At 46.2% G+C, this 20,470-nt stretch overlaps 1 protein-coding gene across 7 annotated transcripts in view; it reads right to left on the reverse strand.

Moving 5' to 3' along the window:
• STUM (stum, mechanosensory transduction mediator homolog) overlaps window positions 1-20,470 on the reverse strand; it is a 103,849-nt gene that overhangs the window by 23,272 nt on the left and 60,107 nt on the right. For 4 of the 7 annotated variants that reach the window (XM_038397163.2, XM_038397162.2, XM_043511664.1 and 1 more), the window contains exons 2-3: window positions 13,491-13,669; window positions 173-181 (exon numbers count right to left, since the gene is read on the reverse strand). In XM_038397163.2, coding sequence (XP_038253091.1) covers window positions 173-181; window positions 13,491-13,669 — 188 coding nt within the window. Of the gene's footprint in view, window positions 1-136; window positions 182-13,490; window positions 13,670-20,470 lie in introns of all 7 variants that reach the window. The other 3 variants (XR_006280206.1, XM_043511666.1, XM_043511665.1) reach the window with 2 other exon arrangements.

Genomic DNA, 20,470 nt, shown 5'->3' on the forward strand with positions numbered 1-20,470 from the left:
TTAAGAGGATGCATCCGATGAAGTGAGCTGTAGCTCACGAAAGCTTATGCTCAAATAAATTTGTTAGTCTCTAAGGTGCCACAAGTACTCCTTTTCTTTTTGCGAATACAGACTAACATGGCTGCTACTCTGAAACCTGGAAATTAAGAGAAGACTTAGAAGAAAAACTTACCTTGTGAAACTTTGAAGATGAGCAAACGGAGGAAAAGGAAGCATAAAAGAAAGAGAGAAGAGAAAAATATAATACAGGTAACATCTGAAACATATAAAGAACTAGAAAAGAATAAATAAATTGAGACTACATAGTAAACAGAGAACAGCTCCACTGCAATTAAACATTCACACACACAGCTAACCAGGCTTTCTTTATTAATATCCATCAATTTCAAGAAGCTGATTTCATTTTGTAAAGGGGAAATCCCTACTTGCTTTTACATAACTGGACCTAGGCCAATAACAAACTTTGACACTTCATGATCAAAATGATTACCCAACAAAAATTACATTAGCAATGTAGCCATTTCATGCGTGTTGGTTAAGGGGAACTGTTGAAATTAGGGTATATAGGAAGCAGGACATTATCACACAGGAAGAGGTGTATCCTATTTGTTAGAGTAGGGGACCGGAAATAAAAGTCCTGGATTCTTTTGCTACTGATTTGATCTGTGCCCATGGATAAGTCAAGCAGCCACTCTGTGTCTCAGTTTCCCTGTTTATGAAATGGGGATAATGCCTACCTTTTAGTCAAGTGTTGCAATGGTTAGTTATAATGTTTGTAAAACGCTTTGAGATTCTTATTCTATTACAAAGCAGATCCGAATTGGGTCTGAAAGTGCAGAAAAGACTACTTTTACATACTTTTCTCTGGCAGAGGTGAAGTGCAGCTTTAGGAGGTAAAAAAAATAGAGGTAAGCAATCACTTTCTCCTCCAAATTTCTTTCATCCCAGGAAGGCTTTCTCAGTCAGATAATTGGTTCTGGCTTTGCTTTTATTGTGTGTTTTAGCAACACTTGCTACCCTCCCACCCAGCCATTGAAGTCTGGCTTGGCAGCTGTAGCATGAGGAAAAGCATGCTGGATATGCCTTTCTAAAGTCCCCTACAATCTAAAAGTACAGTAGCCACATTATCATTCTGTGCCGCTAGTAGGTTCTGAGCACTGTAATTAGCAAATGAGTGACAAGTGGACAGCATGATTACAGGTAATTTCTTATTACCAGTTGGTAACGAAGACTTGACAGCCAGCATCATGACCTGTTAACCTTCTGAGATGTGACTGTGAGAGTCTGCTGTAGCCCTTGAACCCAGAGTAACTATGACTGCAGCTATTTGTGGGCACAGACACACACATTGCAAGTAGAAAACAAGAGGCTGAGCTAGGGACTCTTTATATCAGCTGGCTTATTTAAAGGGGAAAAGGTGTGATCTAAGGTGTGCTCTGATATAATTTAAGTGGCTTTTATGGGCAGAGTCTCTGGTACATCAGAGAGCAGGATTATTTTTTTTTGTAATGTGAATTCAGTGTTGTTGAGAGGCACTAGATTGACAACCCTGTGGGCCAAAGGCTCAGACAGGTAAAGCACAGTCAGCAGGAGGGCAACCTTCTCCAGAAAATGCCTCATCTGTGACCTGAACAGACATATCTGGCAGTGTGTGGGAAGCTTATTATCCAGGATCTGTCATTTTCTGTTGAGACCACTTACATGGAGGGCCTTTCTGCTGCGGACATTTGTCTGCAACCCTAGGACTTGGTCTGAGACCTAACCCCAGCTCATTTCACAGACAATGATAGTGAGGTGGTAAACAGTCTCAAGTAGGGTTCAACCTAGAGTTGAAAGGCTCCCCGCACAGACCATTACCAATCCCCTGAGCTAGGCGGTCCCTTACTTCTACTATCCTCACTACCTAGATATGGTAATGATTATTTTGTAGATTGCTTTCAACAATTAGCATAATTTTTTTTACAATGAGGCACTGCTGAAGCAAATGGGTGAGCTTCTAAGAAGGGCAATTTTGTTCAAACTATCTGACACTCATTTGGCTAACATTTGGGATGGTGGGAACATACCCCAAAGACTGATTTATGTGGGAATGGAGGGGGAACTCGCACAAAAACACGTCTCATTGGCCAGGTAACAAAAAATTAGCTCCATTTCACTGTAGCTCTTTGCAGCCTCCACATGGATGCAATCAAAGATTCACAGAGACTTTAGTCTCTAAACACTGCTCAGCAGCTAGCAGCTGGGTGGTGATCATAAAGTCTGGAAGTTTTAGAGCAGAAGAGGGCTGCCGAGGGAGAGTCAGCAGTCACTCTCTGGGATTAGAGGTTAGGGAGGCCAAAGGGAAGAACAAGTCCTGGAATCCTTGCCTAAGTGCAAGAGGCTGGCAAATGGCCACAGGTGACACAGAAGAGGAATTGGAGAGGAGCTGGCTCTGGTGGGAAGCCCTGACAAAAGGGCAGGAACGGGACTTTCAGGGAGAGGGATTCATCTAGTTGAGAGGGATATACAGTCAAGCCCAAGGAGGGAGGAAGTGGGTTTTTGTTTATACTTTTATGTTGGGACTTTCTTAGGGGATTCGGGGTGGGAGGCACGCCTGAGAGTCCTGCTCCCTGAAACAAAGTTGAATCTAGAGAAGTTGCGGGACGGGGAGAGAAGGCCTGAGAAAGGCTGGGTAGGAAGAAGCCCCAGGAAACAGCAACAAGGAGTAGGACAGAGCAGCCCTTGGCTGCTGGTTATAGAGTCCCTGGGCTGATACCTGGTGCAAAGGGAAGGCCTAGGTTCCCCTGCCAGCCAGCAGAGAAGATGGTGTGAAACCCCTGAGAAGGGCATAAGGACCAACAAAGAGCTCTGCGAGGGTGTGATGACCAAAAGGTCTGGAGTTGGGGCCAAAGACCTTTGGGTGAGGATGTTTGGATTCTTTATTTGCTGGACATTCTGTTACCCTGGAAGGATTGAACTAAATTGTGCCCTGGCCAGGGGGCTGAATTACCGGAACAGAGATCACTGCAGTGCCAGAGTGACTGGCAGCAGGGAGCACTAGATCGTGAGAGAGCTACTCTGCCACATCTGACCACAAGGAGGCACTCTGGTGACAAGTGTCCCACCTCTACTGCCAGTGAGCTCTTTTTGCTTTCAGGCCCCAAATGAAACAAGAAGCTGTTTCAAAAGCCATATATAATTGGTTAGAGATGATACCTGTTTGGTAGCTAATGAGGCCAGCTGGCAATTCATTTACATTAGAAAAGAGATGGGAAATGTCCCCTAAAATTGGACAGTCAAAAAGTAATTACCTGTGATAATAAAACTGAGTTCAATTATTGTTTCTCCTGGGGTGGGCTTGGAGGATGCTCTAGTATTTCACACGTTGCCCTGACAAAAGGGCAATGTGTGAAATACTAGAGCATCCTCCAAGCCCTCTTCATTGAACTGTCTCAACCCATACCCTTTATCCTAGTGAGCTGAAGAGATCTGGGCAACAGGCAAACTCAATAAAGCAACCATTCCCATATAAAATGTTAGAGTCCACCAGGCTCTTACAGTGAGAGACTCTGCAAAGTGACCTTAACCTAAGATTCTCTCTCTAGGAGTTTACACACAGGATTTATAGTTTCACCCACACACTCGGGGTTTTTGAGGAATCTTTGCAGGTATATAGAGAAGAGACACCAGCATCTCATTTTAAGTACATAGCTCTCATATGAGAAAGGCAGCTGCTCTTCTGGCTCCTTTCCAGGGTCAGTTATAAGCATAACCTGCCTAATCCGTCCCTCAAATAAGACTGGGACTGATGTAGTCAAAAACTCACCAGACCACTTTCTAGCAATTAAGTTTAGCAGAGCTGTTGTGGGGTTCAGAGCTGGAATCTCAGAGCCATTGATCAGGACTGAGGTACATTGGCTATAGGGGGGCTCAGAATTAGGTCTGGGTGAATAACTGATTTTTCAGTTCATTGACCAGAAACATTGGGGGGTGGGGGTGGGAAATATGGTTGGAGTCAAACCAAATCTAAAAATTCCAAAGAGTTTTGGTGAGTCCAAAAAGTCCATTTTGTGTTGAACACAATGTGGTGTTTGATCCAAAATGTTTTGGTTCTGGGCATCTTTAAAGGGGCAAATTCACAAAATGGCCAGAGGAGGAGGTAGGGCTGTCACTGCCATCCTTATAATGTTTTGCACAGTGGTGTGGTTAGGACACTCAAATGGGATGTGGGAGATCCAAGTTGGAATCCCCTCTCTCTGGTGCAGCTCTCCCTGGACAGGTAAGTACCCTAAACAGCAGCCTATAGGCTAGTCTGTGATGGGCCTTCCTCAATCTCTCCTGTTGAAGCTGTCCTACTTGGTCTAAAATATAGGAACAGAATTTGGGCCAAAGGGAGAATGATTCTATAGGCTGAGCACTCATCGACAACTAGGGGTGGGAAGAAGACCCAAATTGAAGTCCCTTTCCTCACTCCAGTGAATATTTATACAAAGTGGAACCGCTTCAATGGGAGAGATTGAGAAGGCCCCACCTTAGAATAGCCTATAGGCAGGGGGTTCGGACACTCCCCTGGGATGGGGAGACCTGTGTTTAAGTCCTGACTCTGAACCTGGGTTTCCCACATCGCAGGTGATGGCTCAAACCACCTGGCTACAAGCCGGGCACTACCTCCTCCTCCAGCCATTTCGTAAGAGTAGCCTGAAAAAGGATGTATGGCCAAAACTATTTGGCAAATTCATGTCGAACTTGTGAAACGGGGGCGGGTCAGCCAAAGCTGCTTTTTTTGACCAATAAACTATTTGTCTGAAAAAAATGTGTCCAGCTCTACTCAGGCCCAGAGCGGCAGGGGGGAGTCACCGTTTAGCATACAACCGCAACTACATTAGGTGGCCAAAGTATTTTTCAGCACACAGCGCCCCACACCTGCATCTAGCCAGTAAAACTGGCTCTTGTTCCTACACACAAAAACCAAAAGCAAAATGGTAGCCAAAAACAAGGACCTAGGACTCTCCCTCCTCCTGGCCCCTTTTTTCATTACTGGCCCCATTACCCTTAGATATGATGCACTTTCTGATGCCTTTGCCCCTTCCCCCCAAAAACCCGCTATGATCCATATAATGGCACATCTATAGGTCCTTATGCCAGCTCAGGGGCTAACCCAAACTCCAGCTGCCAGATTATCACTAGTTGTCACGCGTATTTCCTTGGAGAATAAAATGTCCTTTTGACATCTCTTGCCCTCCCTGTGCAGAACAAAAAGAGCAGCACTCGCTAAATCCTGTTGCTATGTTCTGGCACATCTTGGCCTGAACTTAATCACCTACCTCCTTCTTGGCAGATGTGTGTTGCTCTTGGAAATGGTATCTGCCAGCTTTCAAATTCATCAGTGGTAACTACACTGACAACAGGAGCCACTTGTGACAGACACTTCCCAGCTGCACCTTCCTTTCTAGCAACCAGGCTGAAAAATTACTCAGAGCCTCTTGAGACCCAGCCTTTCTGCCTGCTGCCCAGATGATTGGCATTGCATTATCCGCTCACCAACAGGACTCGGGGCTCATCTTCACTACAGGGTTATAGCTCTATAGCTGCAGTGATGCAACTATGTTACTGTAACCCCGCAGCGCAAACGCATCCTACAGCAATGGAAGGGGTTTTTCCATTGCTATAGGAACTCCACCTCCCTGAACGGCAGTAGATAGGTTGACAGAGGCATTCTTCCATCGACCTAGCTGTGTCTACCCCAGGGGTTAGGCTCGCATAGCTACAGTAAATTAGAGGGGCATAGTTGGGCCTTGGCTAGATCCTAGACCATGGGAAAAGGTGCTTTTTTGATTAAGTTAGTTCAACTGATCTAGTTTAACTTGATTGAAAATTCCACTTAGCACCAGTATTAGACATAGTTTAACACCTTTAGCTTGATTTTTAGCAGGTCAAGTTATAGCCTAGGTTGAAAATAAAGAGATAATACAAGGTTAGCTAACTGGATGTTCTAATTTGTTTTCTTTGGGCTATGTCTACACTACAAACTTTGGTCAATGCAAGTGTCATCGGCATGCAGCTGCCAAAGTTTGTATATCACTCAGGTGCATGCATAATTTGCTTCTTTCATCGACACTGTGCCAACTCACCAGGAGTGCTTGCGTCAAGGCAAAGTGCAGTGTGTCACCGGTAGGTATCACAGTGTGCCATGCACTACCATCTGGTGCAATACCTTTAGGGAAATTTTCACAGCGTGTTGTAGGGTGGAAATGTCTCATCCATGGATCTCTGGGAGATGAGGTCAAGTTCCTAGCATTCAACTTCCTTCATCCCATGATGCCATACATATCCCATCATTTTTGTGCCTTTTAAAAAATAATCCTGCAAACCCTTCAAGCAGTTTTTGGAGTCCGTCATCTCGGATGGAGCCTGCAGAGCTCTGCACTATTCTCACGAACATTGCAAGTGCAGGAGGCATGAACCTCCTGTATTTGCAGCCCAACAATAAGGACCACAGCAGCAGAGGACATGATTTCTTCCAGGACAGTTTGCTAAGGGACATAGCAAAAACCAATAGAAGGTTGTTGGTGGAATTAATGGAGCAGCTGCTGATGGTGGAGCAGCACTTCTGGGTCTGAGAAATGAATACGGACTGGGGGGAATGCATTGTAATGCAGGTTTGGGTCAACAGGCAGCGGCTGCAGAACTTTCAGACATGAAAGGCCATTTTCCTAGATCTGGGCCGAGCTTGCTCCAGCCCTCCAGCGCAGGGACACCAGAATGAGAGCTGCACTGACAGTGGAGAAGCAAGTGGCCATCTAACTCCAGAATCTTGCAAAGTCAGATTGCTGCCAGTCAGTGAGAAATCATTTTCATTTTGAAGCTGGAAAATTCACAGTGGCGGCCGTCATCATGATTAATTATGGTGTAGGGCCATTAATCATATCCAGCTATTCTAGACCAGGACTCTCAGCAATGAGCAGGACATAATGAATGGATTTTCTGGAATGGGGTTCCTGAACTGTTGTGGGACAGTAGACGGCACACATACCCCTATTTTGGCACCAGCCCACCTGGCCATACAGTTCATCAACAGAAAAGGCTACTTTTCTATGGTTGTGCAAGCATTGGTGGATCACCAGAGATGCTTCTCCACAAGCAATGTGGGCTGGTCAGAGAAGGTGCATGATGCTCGCATCTTTAAGAAAACTGGACTGTTCAGAAAGCTCCAACCATGGTCATTCTTTCCTGACTGGTGGATTACCACTGACAATATCGAAATGCCTACAGAGATTGTGGGGAACCCACCCTGCCCTGGCTCATGAAGCCGTACACCAGCCACTTGACAGCGCAAAGGAAAGATTCAACTCCCTGCTCAGCAAGTGCACAATGACAGTTGAATGTGCTTTTAGTAGCCTGCAGTGTTTACTCACTTAGACTGGAGCTCATTGAGAACAACAGCCCAATGGTTATAGCTGCCTGTTGTGTCTTGCGTAATATCTGTGAGGCAAAGAGGGACAAGCTGCCACCAGGGTGGAGGGTGAGCGGCTGCCTGCGGCCTTTGAGAAGCCAGAGGCCATTACAAGAACCCAGCAGGGAACTATGCGGTTGAGGGAGGCTTTGAAAGAGCACTCTAACGATCAGCCACAGTAGTGTTCCCTGCTGGCATGTTCTCTGGGGCTTTGGGTGCTGCTAAGAATTGCTCTGCATTTATAACAAGGAGCCAGTGTTTTCCTGACGCTCTGAATTATGTGGTACTTGCTGTACATTTACAAGTACCATTCCCTTTGAGTGCCGCTGTGCATTCTGCAGTATGCGTTGTCAATGAATAAAAATAATTTTATTCTCCAAAAATAAAATGTTATTGAGTAGAAGAAATAGTGCAGAAAATCAATGTGAACTGCCCCTTCCTCAGGCAATACAATACAACCTTTTGACAAATTAAAGGCGTAGAACTTTAAAACTGGAGAGGCAGCAAATATTTCTCTCCATTTCAGGGCACAAACATAGACCGATGTAGACCGTGGTTCTTGCAGGTCCATGTACGTGCAGCTGTAGTTTTCCTTGTTTCCTCTAGCATGGAGTGGTAGGGTAAGGATACGGCCTGTGATGCCACATAATATGTTGAGGGGTGTACAAAGCAGAGACCATGGAGTGCTCCAAAAACTGAAAAGGGTGGGGAGGCCAGGATTTTTGGACCTGTAGGCCAACCAGGGTCTACAGCATTTGGGTTTGCTGCCTGAGAAGACCCATTATGTCCTCGTGTATTTTCATCTACTTTTCATGTTGGGACTCCTGGGCCTTTCTCCTGATCTCTTTCCTTCCCTGTGCCGTCGGCCATGTTGGCCCTGTGGGTCCTTTGTTCAGTGCCCGATGCAGCACCAGCTTGCAGGATCTTGCTGAGTATGTCCTCCTGTGTCCTCTTCTGTCTCCTCCTCATCAGATCAGGCATTTTGCAGGTGTGGAGGGTGGCACCCTGAAGGCCACCATGTCAGAAGCTGCTATTAAAAGCAGAGAGATGTACCACTGGATTTACAGTCACAGCAGAAAGGGAAAGATAAGTTTCAAAACTCCTTTCCCTTATTCCCATAGACACTTCTAATGAGACATGCTTATTGACTCTTCAGCTTTGGAGTGCCCAGCACCACTCTCCAGGCCCAGCCATGGGGAGTATGGCCTGCTGGGGCGAGGAGAGGGTGAAGAGTTTTTTGTTGCATGAAGTAATTACATTCCACAGGTATGCATCTAGGGCAATGACACTGAATGTTGGTGCCATTTTCCACAGGCAGTGGGGATTTTAGCTGCAATCTCATTCCTGAGGGTAACAAAGGCACAGAGAGCACAGCTATTACTGGTGTCCCGAAGCTGCCCAGGCCTGTATGCTGATAGCCTGTGTACTGCAACGGTGCTACTGAACGCATAGCAGAATGGCGTGGGAACTGTCCTACCAAGGACAAAGAAATAAGGCAGCCATCCCTAGAAACCATCATGAGATGACTGCAGAATGTCTCCATGAAAGTTTCATTGAGATCTCTCAGGAGGATACAAGGACATCCCTGTGTACATAAACACACTGCTCCACATGGCCCTCCCACCTAACCAACAGGGAATGAAAAGCAGAGGCCAACTCTACTTCTGTTAGTTGTACTTCTATCTCCTCTCGTAGGAGTACAACTATGAAAAGTCAATAGCTATGTCTTGTTAACTTGGGATGGGCGGGGTGCCATCTTTACATTTAAAAACTCTAAGGAAAAATGCATGCACGCACTTACCCGAGTTCCCTTCCCCTCCATCAGGCTCATCTATGCTCGCCTGTTGGAGTTGGCTAGACTGTGGTGGTGTCTAGATCAGGTCCTGGCTTGTGGCGTGGTTGGAGCCCCTTCCTGTGTCACCCCCCTTCCACTCCTTCTCGTCCTCGCTGGTCACTGCAGGGGGTCTCTGTCTCGGGGTCCTTCAAGCAATGTTTCCTTAAATTTTTTACATCCACGTGCGGAATGAATTTTGCTATGTGCACCAATATGGAGGTGATGTGTGGAGGGGGTGGGGCCAAGGAGTTCGGAGTGTGGGAGGTGGCTCAGGGCTGGGGCAGAGGTTTGGGGTGCAGGGGGACTTGAGCTGGGAGTGAGGGCTCTGGGGTGGGGCTGGAGATGAGGGGCTTGGGGTGCAGGAGGGGGCTTAGGGATGGGGTGGAGGGTTGGGGACTAGGGGGGTGAGGGCTCTGGCTGGGGGTGCAGGCTCTGGGGTGTGGCCGGGGATGAGGAGTTTAGGGTGGAGGCTTCCCCGGAGCTGTGGTGGAGAGAGAGAACCCCCCCAGCCCTCTCCCCGCCACAGCAGCCTGGGGCTGGGAGAGAGGTGCCTCTCGCCGGCCGCGGAAGCTCCGGGGCTTGGTCCGGGGGAGAGACCTCTCCCAGCCGCAGCAGCGCCGGGGCCAAGGCTGGGGGAGAGGTGCCTCTCCCCCCTGCATGCCTGTGTGGACCTTGATAGCCTGCTGCGCAGCCATGTGCCTGCACAGCTCAGAGGGAACTTAGCCTCCAAGGTATCCTCAGTGGTCTGCTGGGTCTGACATGTCTGACATGCGTCTCGTTGTAAAAGCAATAGGTCTATGGGGTACCACCAGATCTATTGTTGGCCTTCCTGGCCTTGTGCTATGCCTGGCCAAGTTCCTTTGCTTGCACATGGCACTGCTGCTGATCCCTGTCATACCCCTTTTCCTGCATCCCCTGTTCGTAGATATCCATGTTCCTACCTGGTCCATAGCTGCACTTGCACAGCCTCTTCTCCTCACTGGCCCAGGAGATCCAATACCTCCTTTCTGCCCCTGGCAAGAGCAAGTTTAGCTCATGGAGCCAGCAAGGTCGGTTGGGGAGTTGCACGCAACAAGGGTGAACTACTTGGTGTGCTCACAAGGTGAGCGGTATGGAAAAGGCACTTCAAAAACATGCAGAGGACTTTAAAGGGGGATGCTTCCAGGCTCCGTGACCCCTGGGAAGTGGAGGTTACAATGGTGACCAGAGTGGTCAGTGCTGCAGGGCATGGGGCATTATGGAACAGCTGCTGGAAGACTGTTGAGGTTGGCACAGGCCACACAGTGTCTGTATTTGCACCGCATTGACCTCAGTAGCTTGACCATGGTTCCATGCTGTTCAGGGAGGTGGTTTGACTGCGTCACTGTCAAGGACACTTAGGTCGACATAAGCGCATGCGTCTACACTGAAATTTGTCTCCAGCCGACCTAACTTTGTAGTGTAGACCAGGCCTTTTAGAGATGCATTTGTCTCTTTCTTCCCCTAAGACTGAGGTCTTTCTTGGTGTTTCAAGGTCCCAAAAGGGGACTTTTACATTAGAGAAATCTTTAAGATGCATTGATAACCTTGTTTGCCTACAAATTGATCTCAAGAAACCTTTCGATAAATGGGATTTATGAGAAAGTGGGGAGCCAGCCACACACAGAGTGAGGAGGATTCAGGGCATCTGTGGAGGTAGCTACCTGAGGTTTTGTCTACACTATGAGCACAGTTGAGCTGTTCAGAATGTAGATGTAGTCTATGGGTACGTCTACACTACCCATCAGATTGGTGGGTAGTGATCGATCTATAGGGGTTCGATTTATTGTGTCTAGTGTAGACATGATAAATCGATCCCCGATTGCTCTGCCGTCAACTCCTGTACTCCACCAGGGCGAGAAGCGGAAGCGGAGTTGACGGAGGGAGTGGCAGCAGTTGACACCTGTGTCATGAGGATGCTAGGTAAGTTGAGCTAAGATACGTTGACTTCAGCTATGCTATTCTCGTAGCTGAAGTTGCATATCTTAGGTTGATCCCCCTCTAGTGTAGACCAGGCCTCAAAGTACAACACCAGAGAGTCTAACTAAACTTGGGTTCACCTCAGTTAGCTGGAGTATGGTCAAATGGGAGGATGCCGTGGGACTGCTGAGGGCGAGAGTACTTGGCGGCTGTGATTGCAGAGCCCTTGGCCATTATCTTTGAAAACTCGTGGCGAACGGGGGAAGTCCCGGATGACTGGAAAAAGGCTAATGTAGTGCCCATCTTTAAAAAAGGGAAGAAGGAGGATCCTGGGAACTACAGGCCGGTCAGCCTCACCTCAGTCCCTGGAAAAATCATGGAGCAGGTCCTCAAAGAATCAATCCTGAAGCACTTAGAGGAGAGGAAAGTGATCAGGAACAGTCAGCATGGATTCACCAAGGGAAGGTCATGCCTGACTAATCTAATCGCCTTTTATGATGAGATTACTGGTTCTGTGGATGAAGGGAAAGCAGTGGATGTATTGTTTCTTGACTTTAGCAAAGCTTTTGACACGGTCTCCCACTGCATTCTTGTCAGCAAGTAAGGAAGTATGGGCTGGATGAATGCACTATAAGGTGGGTAGAAAGCTGGCTAGATTGTCGGGCTCAACGGGTAGTGATCATGGCTCCATGTCTAGTTGGCAGCCGGTGTCAAGTGGAGTGCCCCAGGGGTCGGTCCTGGGGCCCGTTTTGTTCAATATCTTCATAAATGATCTGGAAGATGGTGTGGATTGCACTCTCAGCAAATTTGCGGATGATACTAAACTGGGAGGAGTGGTAGATACGCTGGAGGGGAGGGATAGGATACAGAAGGACCTAGACAAATTGGAGGATTGGGCCAAAAGAATCTATGAGGTTCAATAAGGATAAGTGCAGGGTCCTGCACTTAGGATGGAAGAATCCAATGCACCGCTACAGACTAGGGACCGAATGGCTCGGCAGCAGTTCCGCGGAAAAGGACCTAGGGGTGACAGTGGACGAGAAGCTGGATATGAGTCAGCAGTGTGCCCTTGTTGCCAAGAAGGCCAATGGCATTTTGGGATGTATAAGTAGGGGCATAGCGAGCAGATCGAGGGACGTGATCGTTCCCCTCTATTCGACACTGGTGAGGCCTCATCTGGAGTACTGTGTCCAGTTTTGGGCCCCACACTACAGGAAGGATGTGGATAAATTGGAAAGAGTACAACGAAGGGCAACGAAAATGATTAGGGGTCTAGAGCACATGACTTATGAGGAGAGGCTGAGGGAGCTGGGATTGTTTAGTCTGCAGAAGAGAAGAATGAGGGGGGATTTGATAGCTGCTTTCAACTACCTGAAAGGGGGTTTCAAAGAGGATGGCTCTAGACTGTTCTCAATGGTAGCAGATGACAGAACGAGGAGTAATGGTCTCAAGTTGCAATGGGGGAGGTTTAGATTGGATATTAGGAAAAACTTTTTCACTAAGAGGGTGGTGAAACACTGGAATGCGTTACCTAGGGAGGTGGTAGAATCTCCTTCCTTAGAGGTTTTTAAGGTCAGGCTTGACAAAGCCCTGGCTGGGATGATTTAACTGGGACTTGGTCCTGCTTTGAGCAGGGGGTTGGACTAGATGACCTTCTGGGGTCCCTTCCAACCCTGATATTCTATGATTCTACTTATTCGAACACCAATTGATGCAACATCAGGAAATGGGGCCCTGTAAAGCAGGGGTTGGGCTGAAGCGGAAGGGGGCAGTATTTTGTGCCAGCACTTCTCTGGTGGCCCCATTCATTTCTACAGCTTTCATTCTAAAATGGAATAGCACATTCCTGGTCTTAATGGTTGTGGGGGGAAAAAAACTTTCCCAAAGTGAATCAACACCGTGCTGTCCTCTTGAGTCTGCAGAGAGATTGTGGAACAATTGGGGAAGTGGGAGCTACTCCTATTGAGTGGAACACTGTTCACTCTGAAGCATAATGATGCCAAGTGAAAGGTGAACTTTGTTAGGCATCTACAGAAACATTCAGCTACTAGGAGCAGAGCTTGATATCATGGGAAGAAATCAAGCAAATGTCATCACTAGCCTTCCCATAGTGCTGGGGCAGATCCGCTCTTTATGTCTCTTTTCCCTCTGTTTCAGTGTGAATGTCCCCATTTAATGGAAGCTGCCTGGTACTGTTTCCACTTTCCTCATTTCCCGGCTGGGTTCCAGGATGCTAGCTGAGCCCTAACAACGTGGGGGTGGAGACAATGATTTCACTGTACTTACTAGCAAGAATGACCATGTCCATCCCCAAAATATACTCATGATCCAGCCAACCATCACGATAGCCGTCAGAATCTGAATCAGTGCCGCAGCGATGTTCAGCCAGAAGACGCAGCACATGTGCCTGTCGGGGAGGTCAGTCCGGGCTCCGCACAGCACAGTGAAAGCAGACACAAATGTCCCTGTGGAAACAGCAACAGTAAATGCTCAATGGGGAGCCTGACATATAAACAGCAGGAGCTGGGATGTTAGCGCCTCCCCAGAAAGCTCCATCCAGACCGCCTCCCCCCCAAACTATTGTTTTAGATCCGGTGTTTACAGCATCCCTCTTTTTATTGCTGCTGCTATAGAAATGCTGCAAGCATGAAACTGTTCACAAAGTACATCACAGTGTTTGCCTAGACATCTCAAGAGATGCTGACTCCTTCCAAGAAACAAAGGTCCAATCAAACTGAGACTGCACCTTGATTTTAGAGATCAGCCAGCTCTCTAGGGGACATAGTTCAGCTGCTGGACATACCCTGGGCTTGGGGCATCCAGAGTACAGACTGCACTGGATTTTCAGGAAACCGGCTGCCACATCCTTCTTCAGCTGGTTGGCCTTTGGCAAGGCAGGCAGCCTCCTCTCACTGTGCCCTGGCCTCACTTCCCCAGTATCTGCCCCAGGGAAACTATATACAGCATCACCTCAAGACTTCAGCTAGTCAAGGCTGTGCTGCATTTAGTGGCCAGACACCATGGTGATGAGTGCCACAGAAATGCATGGAATAATCATCCTTTAATAATAGATTCATAGATACTAAGGTCAGAAGGGACCATTCTGATCATCTAGTCTGACCTCCTGCACAGCGCAGGCCACAGAATCTCACCCACCCACTCCTATGAAAAACCTCACCCATGTCTGAGCTATTGAAGTCCTTAAATCATGGTTTAAAGACTTCAAGGAGCAGAGAAGCCTCCCTCAAGTCAACCATGCCCCATGCTACAGAGGAAGGCGAAAAACCTCCAGGGCCTCTCCAATCTGCCCTGGAGGAAAATTCCTTCCCGACCCCAAATATGGCAATCAGCTAAACCCTGAGCATATGGGCAAGATTCACCAGCCAGATACTACAGAAAATTCTTTCCTGGGTAACTCAGATCCCATCCATCTAATATTCCATCTCAGGGGATTTGGCCTATTTACCCTGAATATTTAAAGATCAATTACTAACCAAAATCCCATTATCCCATCATACCATCTCCTCCATAAACTTATCAAGTAGAATCTTAAAACCAGATATATCTTTTGCCCCCACTGCTTCCCTTGGAAGGCTATTCCAAAACTTCACTCCTCTGATGGTTAAAAACCTTCGTCTGATTTCAAGTCTAAACTTCCTGGTGGCCAGTTTATACCCATTTGTTCTTGTGTCTACATTGGTGCTGAGCTGAAATAATTCCTCTCCCTCTCCTGTATTTATCCCTCTGATATATTTATAGAGAGCAACCATATCTCCCCTCAACCTTCTTTTAGTTAGGCTAAACAAGCCAAGCTCCTTAAGTCTCCTTTCATAAGACAGGTTTTCCATTCCTCAGATCATCCTAGTAGCCCTTCTCTGTACCTGCTCCAGCTTGAATTCATCCTTCTTGAACATGGGAGACCAGAACTGCACACAGTATTCTAGGTGAGGTCTTACCAGTGCCTTGTATAATGGTACTAAAACCTCCTTATCCCTACTGGAAATGCCTCTCCTGATGCATCCCAAAACCGCATTAGCTTTTTTCACAGCCATATCACATTGGCAGCTCATAGTCATCCTATGATCAACCAATACTCCAAGATCCTTCTCCTCTTCCCTTACTTCTAATTGATGCGTCCCCAATTTATAACTAAAATTCTTGTTATTAATCCCTAAATGCATAACCTTACACTTCTCACTATTAAATTTCATCCTATTACTATTACTCCAATTTACAAGGTCATCCAGATCCTCCTGTATAATATCCCGATCCTTCTCCGAATTGGCAATACCTCCCAGCTTTGTATCGTCTGCAAACTTTATTAGCACACTCCCACTTTTTGTGCCAAGGTCAGTAATAAAAAGATTGGTCCCAAAACCGATCCCTGAGGAACTCCACTGGTAACCTCCCTCCAACCTGACCGTTCGCCTTTCAGTAGGACCCGTTGCAGTCTCCCCTTTAACCAATTCCTTATCCACCTTTTGATGTTCATATTGATCCCCATCTTCTCCAATTTAACTAATAATTCCCCATGTGGCACAGTATCAAATGCCTTACTGAAATCTAGGTAAATTAGATCCACTGCATTTCCTTTATCTAAAAAATCTGTTACCTTTTCAAAAAAGGAGATTAGGTTGGTTTGGCACGATCTACCTTTTGTAAAACCGTGTTGTATTTTGTCCCATTTACCATTGACTTCAATGTCCTTAATTAATTTCTCCTTCAAAATTTTTTCCAGGACCTTGCATACTACAGATGTCAAACTAACTGGCCTGTAGTTTCCCGGATCACTTTTTTTTCCTTTCTTAAAAATAGGAACTATATTAGCAATTCTCCAATCATTCGGTACTACTCCTGAGTTTACAGATTCATTAAAAATTCTTGCTAATGGGCTTGCAATTTCAGGTGCCAATTCCTTTAATATTCTTGGATGAAGATTATCTGGGCCCCCCCGATTTAGTCCCATTAAGCTGTTTCAGTTTCGCTTCTCCTCAGATATGGTAATATCTACCTCTATATCCTCATTCCCATTGTCATGCTACCATTATCCCTAAGATCCTCTTTAGCCTTATTAAAGACTGAGGCAAAGTATTTGTTTTAGATATTGGGCCATGCCTAGATTATCTTTACCCTCCACTCCATCTTCAGTGTTAAGCGGCCCCACTTCTTCTTTTAGATTTCTTCTATTATATGCTATAGAACTTTTTTACTACTGGTTTAATTCCCTTTGCAAGGTCCAACTCTACTCGACTTTTTAGCCCGTGTGGCTTTATCCCTACATGTTCTGACCTCAATTAGGTAGCTTTCTTGCTGATCCCTCCCATCTTCCACTCCCTGTATGCTTTCTGCTTCTTCTTAATCACCTCTCTAAGATGCTTGCTCATCCAGCTTGGTCTACAACTCCTTCCTATTGAATTTTTTTCCCCTTTCTTGGGATACAGGCTTCTGGATAGCTTCTGCAGCTTTGATTTAAAGTAATCCCAGGCCTCCTCTACCTTTAGATCCATAAATTCTTCAGTCCAAACCATTTCCCTAACTAATTTCCTTAATTTTTGAAAGTCAGCCCTTTTGAAATCAAAAACCTTAGTTGCAGATTTATTTTTGTTAATCCTTCCATTTAGTTTGAACTGAATTAGCTCATGATCACTTGAGCCAAGGTTGTTCCCTACAACCATTTCTTCTAGGAGGTCCTCGCTACTCACCAAAATTAAATCTAAAATGGCATCCCCTCTAGTCAGTTCAGCAACTACTTGATGAAGGAATCCATCAGCTATCGCATCTAGGAAAATCTGAGCCCTATTATTATTACTAGCACTGGTCCTCCAGTCTATATCTGGGAAGTTAATGTCTCCCATGATCATGCAGTTTCATTAGTATTTAACTTTAATAAAGACATTAAAAAGGGCTCTATCCATATCCAAATTAGATCCCGGAGGTCTATAGCACACCCCAAGCACTATTGTAGGAGAGGCTTTACTAGTTTTCTTCCCCAATGTAATTGTTGCCCACACGGACTCTGTCTTATCCATTGCATCGCTTCTTATTTCTTTACATTCTACCTCATCATTGATATACAATGCTACTCCACCATCTTTACCTTTGTTTCTGTCTTTCCTAAACAGCACATACCCTTCAATACCTGTAGTCCAGTCATGACTACTATTCCACCATGTTTCTGTTATCCCTATAATATCTGGTTTCACTTCCTGCACCAGTAGCTCTAGTTCCTCCATTTTGTTACCTAGGCTCCTCACATTGGTGTATAAACATCTTAATTTTTGCTGTTTGGCCTCGCTCACATTTTGTACCCTATTAGGCACAGTCATTCTACAGCCAGTATAACCTATTAGACTAGTATCCACACCACCCTCGCTCCTTATATACATTCTCCTACCCACAGCTGTATCCTTTCTTACTTAGTCTTCTTCTCTCTCAATGCTAAAATCTGGCGTGGAGATTTCCTGGACATCTCCCATCCATCTCCTCCTAATTCCTAGTTTAAAGCTCTCTTTATCAGTTGTGCCAGCCTCAATCCTAGAAGTCTATTTCCTTCCCTACTCAGATGAAGTCCATCCCGAGAGATCTGTCCTCTGTCTGTGAATGCCTCCCAGTGGCCATACATCCCAAAGCCCTCCTTATAGCACCACTGCCTGAGCCAGCTGTTGACAGTCATAATCTTGTCACACCTTTGTTGCCCTTCTCTAGGAACAGGAAGGATCCCGCTAAAGATCACCTGAGCCTCAATTTCCTTAAGCATCTTCCCCAGCCTAGCATAGTCTCCCTTAATACTTTCCAGCGAGAATCTAGCCGTATCATTTGTTCCCACATGAAGGATAATTAGGGGATTCTTTCCCGCTCCCTTTAGGATCCTTTTCAACCTCAGGTCTACATCCCGTATCTTAGCACCCGGAAGACAGCACACCCTTCTATTCTCTGGATCAGCTCTAGTTACAGGCCTGTCTATTCTTCTCAATAAAGAGTCCCCGATCACATACACCTGCCTTTTCCTGGTGACTGTGCTATTCTCCAGTCTCTCCCCTGTTCCCTCTGGCTGCAAGTTCTTTCCATTCCTATTTTCCCTTATAATCTTCTTCAACCCATCCTGTATCCTCCTGGGGCTCATATTTGGTCTAGTCTCCCTTGACTCTTCCACTTTTGTTATAGGACTAGCCTTTCTTCTCTTCTTCCTTACCCTTCCACCTTCAACAAGTACCTGCTGAGCCCCTTCTTCATTTTCCAACTCTGCAAACTTGTTCCTAAGCTCTATTTCTCCTTCACTAGCCCATCTTTTCCTCTGCCTGGTTCTTTGGTCACGTGTTTCCACTGACCACTTTCCTCACCCAGTCTCCCCTCAAAATTCCCCAGCCCTGCTTCCATCCATGAGTCTGAGCTTTTCCCTTCAGATACCTCATATCTTTGCTCCATCATCTGCTCAAACCCCTTCCTAAACTCAACCAGACTTTCCACCTGCATCTCCAAACCTCAGATCTTTTCCTCCATCAGCTCTATCAGACAACATTTCATGCAGAAAAAACTCTTACCGGTTCCCCCCTCCAGGATCATGTACATACCACAGCTTCCACATCCAGTCATCCTCAATGTGTCTTCCACTACAGGAGTCACTCCCACAGCTGCCTCCATATCTGTCATCACCTTCCCACCTAAATCCTGTTAATCTGGGAAACACAAGGCACACCAAAAAGACCACCCCCCCAGCAAAAGCAAACCCCAAACAAGCACCACAATCCAAACTCCCCTGTTTAGAGCTCTGTTTGCTAGCTCCTGTGCCACTGCCTGACTGGCTGGCTACCTTTATAGGACCCCTAGTCAGAAGCCCCACCCCCTAAGCAGGGTTCAGCTGCTCTCCCAGCACAAAGCCCCTACACACACACAAATACTAAAAATACAAAACCAAGTACAACTACCTTCTCCTCCAACAGAACTCCCACTCAAACTCCCCTGTTTAGAGCTCTGTTTGCTAGCTCCTGTGCCGCTGCAGCTGTCTGTTACTATTAACTTAGTAATAACCAAGTGCCACTGAATTTAAAACTTCAACCTCTCTTTTATGGCAGTATCATGCATTGTAGGGACACATTGTTGCATGTTTAATAGGCAAGTCTGCCTCTTTATTCAGGTCTTGGTGGGCTGAGAGCTCCCCACCTCTCAACACACAACTAGCAAAGTTCTGAATTTAAGCTCCTCCGCATGTCTTTTGAAAGTGTCACGCAGGTTTCCTTTGAGGATGAGGACTGAAAGGTCAGATATAGAGTGATCACTTTATGAAAAGTGTTTGCCTACAGGTGATAGGTGTTTTTATCTTTTATCGTTTTCCTGTGTGAGTTCGAGAGAGTAGTGATTGTCTTGTTTCACCCACAGAGTTGCTATTGCAGCATTAAGAGCATTGGATGAGGTACATGACATGTGATAGGCATGTGTAGGACCCATGGCTCTTGAAATGTATGTGTTGTGTGTGTGGGGGGGGTAGTGTTAATCATTGTAACAGTGGAAATCTGTCTGCAGGTTTTGCATCTATTTTTCTGACAGGGTGTTGTGCTGCTTTGAGTTGGTGGGTCCTGGTCTATGGGGAGCTTGGTTCTGATGATGAGCTTGGAGAGGGTGGTGGGTTGTTTGAAGGCTAGAAGAGGGGGTTGGGGAAAGATTTCTTTCCGGATGGGGTCCCCATCAAGTATGGGTTGTAGTTGTTTGATAATACCCCATATGGGTTCCAGTGTCGGGTGGCAGATGACAGCTAGGGGTGTGCAGTCGGAGGTTGTATTTCTGTATTGATGCAGATTCTCTTGGGGTATTGGGGTGGCCCGTTCTAAATCAACACGCAGCTTTGTGCTTTGCTGGGTTGATATCACAGCCCTTGGTTCAAACTGGGCAAAATTTATGAAACTTGCAAACTCTTAAAATTGCTTAATAATACAGTACAGATGTAGAGTTTCATGTATTTACGGAAGTTAGAGCTGGAAAAGACCCACTAGGTCATATCGTCCATCTCCCTGCTAATACAAAGGGTTCCCTACAATACATTTTCTAGTGTTTTGTCTAATGTTAAATGTCTGCTAGAATGAAGCTTCCACAGCTTCCTATGGGAGACTAGTCTACAGTCTGACAGATCCCACTGTTAGGAAGATTTTTCCTGACTTTTCCAAAATGAATGAGACCATTGGTTGATCAAGTCCAGTATCCTGCTTCTGTTGGTAGCCAATCCCAATTGCTTCAGAGAAAGACTAACCTCCCCTATAATTTGCCTGACTAAT

Source organism: Dermochelys coriacea, chromosome 3 (genome assembly GCF_009764565.3).
Source record: "Dermochelys coriacea isolate rDerCor1 chromosome 3, rDerCor1.pri.v4, whole genome shotgun sequence".
NCBI classification, from domain to species: domain Eukaryota; kingdom Metazoa; phylum Chordata; order Testudines; family Dermochelyidae; genus Dermochelys; species Dermochelys coriacea.